The 13,421-nt window shown below is 39.7% G+C and overlaps 1 protein-coding gene across 1 annotated transcript; it reads left to right on the forward strand.

The window, feature by feature from the left end:
• The first annotated feature begins 1,953 nt into the window (after window positions 1-1,953).
• Window positions 1,954-13,191, forward strand: INA (internexin neuronal intermediate filament protein alpha). The gene is made up of 3 exons (XM_082269300.1): window positions 1,954-3,260; window positions 8,098-8,222; window positions 12,532-13,191. Exons 1-3 carry the CDS (start codon window positions 2,214-2,216, stop codon window positions 12,818-12,820), a joined length of 1,461 nt encoding a protein of 486 aa, XP_082125426.1. The 5' UTR covers window positions 1,954-2,213; the 3' UTR covers window positions 12,821-13,191.
• The last annotated feature ends 230 nt before the right edge of the window (window positions 13,192-13,421 follow it).

Below are 13,421 nucleotides of genomic sequence, written 5' to 3' on the forward strand. Positions count from 1 at the left end.
AATAAGTCGCACTATTTTAAAGCCGCATTCAATGTGAATGAGGGCTTTATGTCACTGTAAGAAGACTTTACTAACACTTTAAAAAGATTCACACTTTTTATTTATCATGTTTGCAATTACCACCAAGAGTGAAAGTGAAATAAAATCCCACATTTTTGGTTGTCACATGAAGAAGAAAAGAGGGTGAATCTTCCAATGGGGACACTAGCGCTGGTCACAACCAAGGATTCCCTCATTTTGGAGGGATATCCCTCAATTTCTATTTTGTCAGTGGGATAGGAAGTGAAAACAATCTCCCCAATGGGATAAATGGCAAAAATACTGACTCATACTTTAGTTTTTGTTAAAAGTAAAAATATAGGCAAAACTTTTGTTTTCATTTTGGATACAGCAAGGGAGGGGTATAACCCCTGTCAGATTTTTTATTTTATTTTATTTTTTCTTGCACCATCTGTGTACCATTGTGGAGATTTTTCTCTCACTTTCTGTTTGGCTACAGGGCAGGAAGTGAGGGGAAAATCTCTGCAATGGTATACAGATGCAGAGAAAAAAAATAAAAAAATGTGACAGGGGTTATACCCCTTACTTGCTGTATCCAAAATGAAAACAAAAGTTTTGCCTATAGTTCTACTTTAAAAACTAAAGGCAAAACTTCTTCCCAATTTGGATTAACAACCCCTGTCAGTATTTTTACCTTTTGTTCCATTGGGCAGATTTGTTTTCACTGCAAATGAAGGGAATTCCATTGCCTCATTTCCACTGAGCGGTACAGTTCGGTTCGGTACAGTTCAGTACGGTTCAGAACAGTACACCTTGATCAGGCTTGCACTTCCACTGCCAACAGTACCTCAGCTCAACAGTACCTCAACAGTGTAGCTCCATCCTGTTAGTATGGTACTAATGTGCTTGGTACCCCAACGAAAGGCTCCCAAAAAAGTGGTACGGTGCGGTTCGAAATTAGGGTACCATTCACAACTTTTGACAATGGAAATGGCAAAAATTGCATACCGTACGGAACCGAACTGCTCAGTGGAAATGAGGCACTAGTGTCCCCATTGGAAGATTTCCCCTCTATTACTTTTCTGGGGACAACCGAAAATTTGGGATTTTCTTTTACTATAAGGCCCCGTTCACACTGGGGCGACGCTACTTTGCCGGGCGACCTCATAGGTCGCGGGGCGCTGCTCTCACCGCGACCTCAGCGCGGCCGGCACGGACTTCATAACATTGAAGTCTATGCAGGTCGCTCCGGGTCGCCCAAAAGAAGCTCCGGACCCTTTTTCTAAGTCGGAGCGACTTGTGTCGCTCCTATTAGAACGGGTCCGCAGCTTCTCTATGGAAGGCGACCTACGGCGACCTGTCAGGCGACCAGGTCACCCCAGTGTGAACGGGGGCTCACTGTCAGTGATAATGGTAAACAGGACAAATAGAGAGGGTGGATCTCCCTAATGGGGACACAGATAGCAAAAAAAAACTGACAAGTGTTCTAATAACTCTCCACTCTATCCCAAAAAAAAGAAAAAAGTTTTTCCTTTAGTTATACTTTAAGGTAACTACTGCTAACGATGCGCTCACAACCATTACGCTTTACTTTCCCTTTAAAGCAATGGACCATTACAAGGAGCTCAGATCCAATGTGCTGGAAATGGAAAGACTGATATAATACTCTGTAAGCCATCACTTGGCAGAGGATTCCCTCCCATCTGGATTTATCACTAGATAGACGCTTACAAGAGAATTTCTGCTGGAGTTTGGAAAAAAAAAAGAATTATGGGATTAAAGTCAGAGAGGTCTGCTTATGTAACCCCAGGGATTGGTGTCTTGTTTTATTATGATGCAGATTTATATTTAACTCTTTGCTGGGCTTCCTCTTTTGGTAGGGAATGGTGCCAAGAATAATCTAGAGGGAGACCCCCTATACCAGGCACAGAGAATTAGGCAGGATCGCTGACATCAGCACTGCGGCAAAATGGACAGTTCCATCTGAGCACATTGAAGCCTTGACTTCTCTCCTGATCTCCATCGCTTGGCATCCACAGAGGGACACAAAGCATCTACAGCACATGGTAAAATGACAGCTATCTGGCCAGGAAGAGGTTAAACTCCCATAGTGCTGCCAGCAAAGTGAAGGCTTTTTTCTTCCCCGGCTATTGATCGTGCCTGGCAGTATAAAAGGCTGGCTGAAGGTGTCCCTCCCTCATCTGCCTTCCAAGATGAGCTACAGTTCAGACCATTACCTCTCCTCCTCCTACAGGAAGATCTTTGGAGACCCTCCTCGGTCTAGCAGCCGCATCGGGGGCAGCACTGGTTCCTCTAGGACCAGCCCATCTGGAGGGTACCGGACCCAGACCCGCAGCAATGTCTCCTCACTATCCTCCTACAGGAGATCTCCAAGATCTGGTGGTTATGTGTCTGGAGAAAACTTAGATCTGACCCAAACTTCAGCCCAGAACAACGAATACAAAATCGTCCGCACCAATGAGAAGGAGCAGCTGCAGGGGCTCAATGACCGCTTTGCCATGTTCATCGAGAAGGTCCATAACCTGGAGCAGCAGAACAAGGTGCTGGAGACCGAGTTGGTCGCCTTGCGGCAAAGGCAGTCTGAGCCCTCCAGGTTGGGGGAGCTCTACCAGCAAGAGCTGAAAGATCTCCGCTCCCAGCTGGAGGACCTGAGCAATGAGAAAGCCCAGCTGATCATTGAAAGGGACAGCCTGGAGGATGATCTGCAGAAACTAAAGGGCAAGTATGAGGATGAGATCAGGATGAGAGAAGAAACTGAATACGCTTTGAAGGCACATAAGAAAGATGTGGATGATGCCACTTTGGCCAGGCTAGACCTGGAGAAGAAGGTGGAATCTCTGCTGGATGAGATCTCCTTTATGAGGAAGATCCATGAAGAGGAGATCACAGAGCTGATGGCCATGGTGCAAGCCTCCCAGGTCTCAGTGGAGATGGAGATGACCACCAAGCCTGACCTCACCTCGGCTCTGAAAGAGATCCGATGCCAGTATGAGTCTCTGGCAGCCAAGAACCTGCAGTCTGCTGATGAGTGGTACAAGTCTAAATTCGCCAACCTAAGTGAGCAGGCAACCCGCAGCTCCGAGGTGATCAGAGCCAGCAGAGAGGAGCTCAATGAATATAGGAGGCAGCTTCAGTCCAAAACTATCGAGATAGAAAGTCTGAGAGGGACCAATGAATCTCTGGAAAGGCAGATCCAGGAGATGGAAGACAGGTACATGGCAGAGGTTTCTGGATTGCAGGTAAAATCTATACTTTGCACGATTTAGACATGTTAAATAGTTATTTGCCTATCAGCTAGAGCATTATTAGGGGCTCATTTACACCGCAACTCCTGTGTTCAGTCTGTGGTTTTGTAGTGTTGGCAATTTTTTTTGCATTTATATTTGTTTTCTGCGTTTTATGTGCATTCTGGTGCGTTCACATGCGAGAAATGCCGCATGCTGTACTTTTCTTTTTTCTTAAACGCACATTTAATCACTGCAGTTGGTATAAACTAGGCTCATTGAAATACATTTTTATTGCGTTTGTACTGCATATGGTGTACATGAGCCCTTAAGCTTATCTAACCCCAAAAACACTCTCATAGACTGTACTTAGTGCTTTGGAATATACTGCTCCGCTTATGGGCAAGAACAGCAGTGTATGTATGCACCCTTTTCATAGTGATCTCTAACATTACCAGATGGCTATGGTGCTAACATTGTATACTGATGCTTTGGTAATCTTAACATATCGAAATTACCTTTACTTTATTATATTAATATTAATCGTGAGGTCTTGCATTGCATTACTTTTATCTATATGTATATTTGTTTATTCACTGGAACTTGATCTGTACTATCATGTTTATGTTCTGTATTGTTTCAATACTGAATATAAAACAGATTCAACATAAACCCAGTACCACAAATTGCTAGTATTGCAGCTTACTGGTCTTTAGATGTGATGGCTGCATACATTTTCTTTTTCACACTTCTTTTCTTTAATTTGGTAATCCTGCCATTAACTCACTTCCTGTCCTAGGGTGACAACCCTACTGAGCAGCATTTTCACCTTAGGACACAGAGTGTGTTAGACTACATAACAGTATGTTAGAACTACATAACATCTCCCTCTCCTTTTCACAACAAAGGGAGGTGTTTTGTAGTCCAGGGAAATAGCAGGGAACAATGCTGTTTACAGTCCAGAGTAAGCACAGGGAGTTTTTGCAGATTTCTGGCTGGATGAACAGCTATTATTTTTGCAGTTGTCAGATATATTAAAACACTTCTAATGACATATTTAACAGGTCAGATTGGAGCAAATAAGATATATTTATTTTTAATAAACCTTAAAATTTAGTGTGGAGTTATCGGAAATTGTGTTCCAAACAGGCTGGTGCACCTTCCTCTGTCCATAAGGTGCTGGGATGCTGGTCCCTGTCCATGGTGCTGAAACTGACTCTGGCACACACATCCAGGCTAAGAGTGATCTCCTCACTATAATCAAAGAGCTACAACTAACTATATACATATTATTATTATTATATAGGATTTACACAGCGCCAACAGCTTGCGCAGCGCTTTACAACGTATTAATTATAATTATTGATAACTGTTCCTATACTTTGCTATATTTTGTCACTATAATAAAGTAATGTAATCCTCCTTATTAAAACAATGAAAGGCAATGGAAGGCGCATTTGATGCATTATATATGAGCCTCTTTATGTAACAGTTTCATTAAAGCACTTTGTGGTACAGGGAAAGTAAAGCTCTCCAAGGAGAAGGGGAGGGGGGCTAGGGAGTGGCAGCTCTAACAAAGACACTTCATCCTATTATCAAGGGAGCTTTCCAAACCATACAACCTAGAATGAGCACTGAAGACTGATTACTGTAATATGCTTTTAAAGTGACAGGCTTTTAATAGCATCTTTATTAAACTCTATGTTGGCTGAAGGATACTAATAAATTAGCTTAGCTCTTTTAACATAAGAATTCTTAGGATATTTTACATGGTCTTAAGCAATTAGGAATGGAATAAAATCAATGCATATTTATATGCACACATATAAAAAAGTGAGGTTACAAGAACAGATAACTGTGATCGATTTAATATTAAGCCTGAAAGAATATAAGTGACAGATTCTTAGAATTGTTAAAATGGAAAAAGGAAGTCCAAAATATCACACACATTTTAAAGTTTGTAGGATATTATGGAAATATGTATGCAAAAATTAAAACGATAAACAAGAAATAACTACACTCAAAAAATATATTATTACTACAATATACATTTATTTATAATATTTGGTTAGGGACAACGGTATACCAAAGATCATGTTTATTTCCATAGGAAAGGGAGATTATATTTGAAGCAGTCTAATCATGACCTGGGATCCGCCCATTTTAACTTCAATCGCCATCTTTGGCTAGGGAGTGGCACCTTGTTCGTGTTAAGTTTATCAGAGCATTAAATAATAACTAAGGAGCTCTCATAATAAATGTAATCTAATTTCCAAGTATAAGGAAAAAGCATAACTTGTGTTTCTTTGTCTGCAGATTTACCAGTAATGAATTGAACTGCTTTTTATGCCATTCAGAAGGTTGCAGTGGCAGTACACACCTATCTAATGGCCAGATTTAGACACCATGTAATAATAATGAGCATCCATCTTTATAATGACACACTGTTACGTCTACATCTTTTGCTATTGAATGTAATGTAATTAAGTACATACATTACAAGATATGACAGTTGCTGTAAGTTTCAGCAGTACACAACAAAAGGCCCATTAATATTATTGACTTTGAGCTTTGGCTCTTCAAAACTTGACTGTTGGGGCACTTGGAAGTACCTTGTGGAAGGTACAATTGTTTGCTTAGTACATAAATGCTTGCTGATATTGTTGGCCACTGTAAAATAAACCAGTAGAAGTTGGTAAATATATCACTTTTGTTCGCTTTATCTATCTTATATATATCTATCTACACTAAGGCTGGCCATACATTATATAATTTTCCTGTAGATTTACCAAAACCATATAATATGAGGTCAAACCTAAACACTGTCAATTTGTATGTAATCAGGCAGGCCCTTGCACTTCATAGTTGAAGGTAAATCTAAAGGAAATCAAATCAAAGAAAATTGTACCCATGGCCAGCATAAACAGTTATATAAAAATAAAAAACAAATAGTGAAGTTCTGCCAAGCACTCCACCCTATGTATCTAAATAGTGTAAAAACCAATAGTAATGATAAAACCACAGTAACATATAGATGGACTTAAAAGTATAAGAAAAATACGCTCTCTGTTTCTAAAGCAAAGAGTTCTGGGGAAAAAAAAAATCTAATATCTATTTGGTAGAGTGGAGATGTTTATTGGTATGATTTTAATTTACCTGTCTTATGATGCTTTGTGAACAATACTTCACCACTGAATGGATTTGCACTTATTACCAGAATGAATCTATATGGAGGAGTCCTCCAATCTGTAAAAGATACACATGATAGTGCTTGTGCACATTTTGGCTTGAATGTGATTTAATTTGAAGAAGGTAATAAACGAGGCTAAAGAATATTGTGTGCATGTACTGCATTAAACAGACAACAAGATTTTTCAGTGTCATAAAGTTAATACATTTTCCACGCCACCTTGACAATTAACCCAAAAGCAATACATAAAAGAGGAACTTTACCTTTAAATACTTTAAAAACATGGAGAGAAAATCTCATTGCACTTTAGCAGATCGAACTGGATCTTTGGATTGTTTTAAAAAAGGGGCACTTTATCCTCTGGATGCCTTCTGCACTATTTATGACTGTTTTATATTATATTATCTTTTTCTTTAATACACATAGATTATATTATTAGTTATTATTATTTATTTATTTTTATTTTACAACACTTTTGGCCAGTGGAAAGTATGCTCCTTACTCTGGTGGTCAGTGGGAAGACTTTTCTTCCTTATAAATATCTGAAAAGATTGTTGATGTCAGTGGCAGCTTATCTGGGAGGAAATAATTGCTCATTGCTCAAGGAACCACTGGAAACCTCTAGAGAAACACTAATGTTCCATAGAACCCTCACCCCCCACACACACCTGTACTCAATCAGTGTCCACCATCAAGTGGATATAGGAGGAGTCCCCTGTAGTGCATTTGCACATCTTCCCCAGCAAGGAGTGTTATCTCCAAGGGTTAGAAGGGCTGGATTCATCTCTTTTTCATGGATAGTGTAGGACCCACTGATAATGGGGTACTTTGACGCAGTAGTGGGCTTGAGCACGATATGGCCATATGGTGGGACCAAACCCCCATTTTTATTTATGGACTCTCTTCAGATTTGGTAGTAATTTCTTTTGCATTTGCGCGCTATTCTTTTTTAATATCCATAGAACCCTGGTTGAGAAAAGCTGCTATATACTATATGCAGTAAGACTGATTAAGGTAGAGACAAATTAACTAATTGGCATGGCCTGGATTTGGGGTAGGAATCCCTGCAGGGTATAACTACAGTTATGGCAGCACAGGGAGCCTGTACAACCTGGCTAAATAATGATTACTCTAGGCAACAATGGAAATTAGTTTTAGACTAAATGAATAGATACATGCTTTAGGCGCTTCATTTAAGCTGCTATAATATTAATCAGTATTCTACAGTGCTAGCTGTTGGTTTAAAACTGTAGAGGTGTCAGTATGGAAACTTCTGTTAAAGAAGAGGTTGGAAGCCATGTTGCCTTATGCTCACTTTGCTTTGGAGGCCTTTGATGTATAGTTACTACCCTAAAAACCTTGCAAGTACATTATGAACATGAGAAAACTATTTAAGGTTTCATCCTGAGATTTCACTATATTTCTGGGCTTCAAGCACAAAACTTTAAAAATAAAAGCAATATTATGGTGAATTGTCTCTAACTATGCTGTGAATAAAACCATTAAAATACTGATATTAGTGACCACACCAGTTAGGAGATAAATAATGAAGGTTACAGTGCCCATTATAAAAAAATGACAACCATGGGAATATAGCCTAAATCAAGGAATGTCTAGATGTATTTGACAAATTAACTAAAGGCCTTTCCTTTCTAATTACAGGACACCGTCAATCAGCTAGAGAATGAACTGAGGAGCACAAAGGGAGAGATGGCCCGTCATCTGAGAGAGTATCAGGATCTGCTGAATGTCAAGATGGCCCTGGACATTGAGATTGCTGCATACAGGTAACTATATAGCTTATATTTTTTAGTGCATTAATGTTAGCATCAAAATTTAACACAGAGAAATATTTTAGTGAAATACACTGCTTCGAATTTTAATAATGTACCATTAACTACAAAGGAGACTAGAATACATAACTGTCCCTGATTTTGAGGGACTGTCCCTGATTTGGAACAATGTCCCTCTGTCCTCCTCATTTGTTCCTCATTTTGGTCTGATCTATAGAGATGTATATAAAATGCACTATTTATCTTTCAAAAAGTGTTTTACAGTAATACACATTTATTCCAATTTCTAAATTGCTGCATTTGTAAGTTCCAAAAGCCGATATAAAGAAACAGTAGTGGTAAAAAAGCACTAGTGAGTTTAACCAATCATTTATTTTTGTACAATTCTTCTTTAAGGGGGCATGGCAGGGGGTGTGTTCTATGCCTGCATACTTTTGCTAATAGGTGTCCCTCATTCCCTATCTCAGAAAGTTGGGAGGTATGCGTAATATGATATCAAACTGTAGGGCTTTGCATGGTCTCAGTGCATCAGGGCTCATTAATGAAGGCACTGAAGATAAAGTAAGCTTCAGCTGCAAGCCAATGGACATGGCAACCAATGCTGACTTTGGAGAGGAAAGCTCATGTGTGTTGATGCAGATTGTTCCATATTTGCATCTGCATGGGCATGCATTTAACATAAGCTTTCTTGACAAACTCCAGCCTCATCTAAATAGATGCTCCTCCATAGTTCATGTCATTTGATTTCTCTCAGTCTATCCTGTGTGCCTCCTGGAGCTCAGTAGGTGGCACCAATCCTCCCATCTCTGGGATGACCAGTGTCAAGTAGCCTTTTCCTGGCCACATGGGCCATCAAAGAAACATCTCTAGCATCTCTAATGTATGGTGTCAGCACATTGGCAATGTAATGCGTGGGCATTACTGTAGCGTGAAGTGCTAAGCAATGCACCCAGTAACACCATAATGCTGACTGATGCTGCTACTACACACTGCTATGACTGAGGAAGGTGCTATGCCTCTTGGGACATGTAGTCTTAGAACATTTATGTTCTACTTGTCACCAGTGCACTGCATTACTCCTCCCTCAGACTGACATAGAGGATGTGGAAATGAAGAACAGACAGTCAGGTGACCATGAATAGAAAGATGGTTATCAATAGGATACAAGAAAAAATAGATGGCACACAGCAAGTAGGGGTGGCTCAGTTTCTTTCAATAACAGGGATCCATGAGTGGGGCTTTATTTTGGCCCCAATGCACACAGGAATTTTACAAAGAAGGCAAATAAAAAAATATAAAGGTGACATGACCGAACTTTGTAATCTTCTATTTCACAAACCTTTTGTATTTTTCAATTAGTCTGTATGTTAGGAACATAATCCACTATTTAAATGGAAGGTAAATTATATAAAATATCCACAGGGCCTTGTAATACAAATAAATCAACTGCTTTCATTAAATTAGAACTTCAGCTTAGTGCAAGTTGTATTCAATTTAAAGTACCATTCATCCCAAATCAAATGAAATATCTCAAACTGCAATTATTTAATTTTTGTATAAATTAGGTTTATAAATTACTTTTTTTAAACACCATTTGGACTTGTCATTATGTCCAAGAAATCTGAATAGGAGTAGAAGGTCTTACTAACCACTTACCGCATAGTAACGTACCGATACGTCGGTACACTTTGCGGGTTTATACCGGTACCGTGGTTTGAAGCCGACGGTCGGCTTTCCGTCGGTAACGACCGATGCGGCTCGGGAGCCGCTCGATCGTTACCCGGGGGGGCGGGAGGGGACGTCCCCCCCCCGCCGCCTTCCGTTGCTTTGCCTGGGGCTCCCGTCCCACCGGGAGCCCCGAGCACCCAGCCGGCACGTCCGCCGGCTGGATGGAGTCCCGATGAATGCCGGAAACGGCATCGATCGGGGCTCCGATGACGTAACCCGGAGGCGGCGTCCATGACTTCACTTCCGGGTTACTGTGCTGCAAAAGGCAGCAAATTTAAAAAACGGCTGTATGCAAAAATGCCGTTTTCGGCGTTTTACATACAGGGAAGTGTAGTGGAGGGGTCTAGGGTCTTTTAGACCCTCGATCCCTCCATAAAGTGTACCTGTCACACATATTGCTGTCACAAGGGATGTTTACATTGCTTGTGACAGCAATAAAGGTGATCAGATTTTTTTTTTTTAAAAAACCTGTAATAAAGTTTAAAAAAAATAAAAAATAAATAGGAAAAAAAAAAAAAAAATTTCGCTGCCCCCGTCACCGTTAGCTCGCGCACAAAAAAAAAACGTATACGCCAAGTCGAGCCACGAATGAAATCGCTGTTCAAACCCCACATGTGAGGTATCGCCGCGATCGCCAGAGCGTGCGCAATAATTTAAAAAAAAAGAGCTACACTCTACCTCTAAACTGGTAACCCTTAAATAAATTTAAAGCGTCGCAGATTGAGATCTCTATTGACCGTAGTTTGTCGCCATCCCACGGGGGGGCGCAATTTTAAACCGTAACATATTGGGTATCTATTTACTCGGCGTGACATCATCTTTCACAATATACAAAAAAAATGGGCTAACTTTACTGTTTAGTATTTTTTAAATGCAGTGAAATGTGATTTTTCAATTTTTTTCCCAAAAAATTGCATTTTAAAGACCGCTGTGCAAATACCGCTTGACAAAAAGTTTTGCAATGACCGACATTTTATTCTCCAGAGTCTTTGCTAAAAAAATATACATAATGTTTGGGGGTTCTAAGTAGTTTTCTAGGAAAAAATACTGGTTTTAACTTGTAAACAAAAAGTGTCCGAAATAGGGCTGGGGCTTAAGTGGCTAAAGATATGGAAGTGACCACACTCTCTAACTGAATGGAAACAACTGGTGAACTAGCGCTAGCCTTCCTTTGTACAAACTAACTTATGAGCACCAAGATAAGCTACAGTTATTTGATAAAATTTGGGGGCCCTGGGTTAAATCCACTCACATCTTTTGTCACTGAAATCTGGTGTTGTATGATCTAGCAGCAACTTGTGGCTTACATGAATGGGTTATCGTCAAAATGACGTCATCAGGAAGTAGCTTCCCGATAATGTAATTTAGATGAAAACACGTTTGAGGTGGGACTTCTGGCTCCTGCTTCCTGAAGACGTCATTTTGAGGATAACGCGTTTGAGGCGGGACGTCCGGTTCATGCTTTCTGATGACATCATTTTGACAATAACACATTTGAGGCGGGACTTACGGTTGCCATTTCCGGCCACGTCACTTCTGGTATTCGGAGAGCATGCCAGCTTCAGGTTTAAGTGCAGAGGCAGACAGGTTGATCTCGTTAGTGCCGATCTGTGAGCATTTTATTACATTGTTTTATGGCTGGTACTCAATAAACATACTACACTATATAAGTGATTTTTACCCCTTGGGTTTCTATCTGAATTGGCAGAGTGGAGTGAATGACAATGACAGTGCCACCTGTATACATGGAAACTTTTAGATCCTAAGACAAAATACCATCTACTTCTTTGGGAGTTACTTGAAACCCTTGTACTGTTTTCTATGATTGTCATTATTTCCTCTACCGAACTGGTCACTGTTTTAGGCTGCCTAAAACCGTCTATGCACCTGGCTGCTAAAATATATTTACACAATTGTGGAATCTAGCGCCCAGTCTTTCCTTCATTACTAAATTTAAACAAAGTAATGCTTCTGTGTACCCACCCCTCCAACGCTGCAAAAAATATCTTGTTGTCATCGTAATTGCATCCCTGGAACTCAGCATCCCCAATATTGCAGCTGCCCAGGTCAAGGAGTTTAAGGTTTCCAATTGTATCCATATTAAGAATTTTTACTATGTACACCCATTCTAATTATGAAAGTCTCTAGGACCACCAAGTCTAAAGCTTTCTTCTGAATAATACAAATCAAATAAGAATGTCTCTTAGATGCATACTGGTAGCATTGATTGCAGTGAGCTGTGTTAGCTCTAACAACTGACAGTATTTCAGCACCTATTGCTTGAACAAAATCTTTCCCAAAACCACTTTGAAAGCCCTGCTTAATTGTGATGCACTGCTTTATGAAAAATGTATTTAAACCTTAAAGCTAAACTGAAAAAACTGAACAGTGGGTGCAATGTTTGTGGAATGCATTCGTCATTTTTACTTGTTAAAAGTAACATTAGATTGTTAAAGAAAAAAGTAAGGTTCATGGTCATTTCATACAATTCTTATGTTACTAACATTTCTGCAAGTCAGATGAATAATACAGTATTCTTAATAACATTACTAATTTACAATGTCACTATCTCCAGGAAACTGCTGGAAGGTGAAGAGACCAGGTTTAGCACATCCGGAATAAGCATCATGCCTCCAAATCCTTCTCAAAGCTATTCTTACCAGCCTCGCATTCATAGTTCCTCCTCCTCTAGGGGTACACCTGCAGCATCCAAGAAAGACGAATCTGATTCCACCTCCAAAACCGTCTCCAAATCACCAGCTCGTAAAGGCGAGACTTATGAGGAAATCATTGAAGAAACTGTAGTGTCAACTAAAATAATAGAAAAGCCAGAGCAGAATGAGGGAATTAATGGTAAACCTTAAACAGAGAACACTAGTACTTTATAAATTAGTTAGAAGTTAGAATTTCTACTTTGCCATTTTTCCATTCACTCTTAGAACGATAGCTTTAATGTTAGTTTTCTACATGGTCATTACATTTTCTTTAGGAGGATGCAGTAATACTTAATATCACAAGACCATCTAGTTCCACAACCGTTGGAGGGTCACAGGTTAATTAGGCAAATTGCATAGAGTCATGGTTGAAAGAAAAGAGTTTGACACACTGAAGGGATTGTCTACTTCATGTGGTGTTAGGTGGTATTTTTCTACCTTCTTCCAGCCCTGGTTTCCCATTTTACAATAGTGTTGCTTTATTCCAGCTTTCCACATTTCAGTCATTTACTCATACCACTCTTATTGCTTTAAGGAAATTGCAATATGGTTCAAATTTCAATAAAAGGATTTGCCATTATAAAGTTTAAAACAAGCCAAAAACTCTATTTTTTAGATCAAACAACAAATTGATGAAAAGATGGACTCTTCTGTACCTGTTTCCATTGAATGACCATGCTAGATGCATGATGCACAATTTCAAAACATCAGGCATTGAACATTCCATAGTGTATTGTTGCAGCTATTCATT

Source organism: Pelophylax lessonae (genome assembly GCF_965119305.1).
Source record: "Pelophylax lessonae genome assembly, chromosome: 9".
In the NCBI taxonomy this organism is placed as follows: Eukaryota; Metazoa; Chordata; class Amphibia; order Anura; family Ranidae; genus Pelophylax; species Pelophylax lessonae.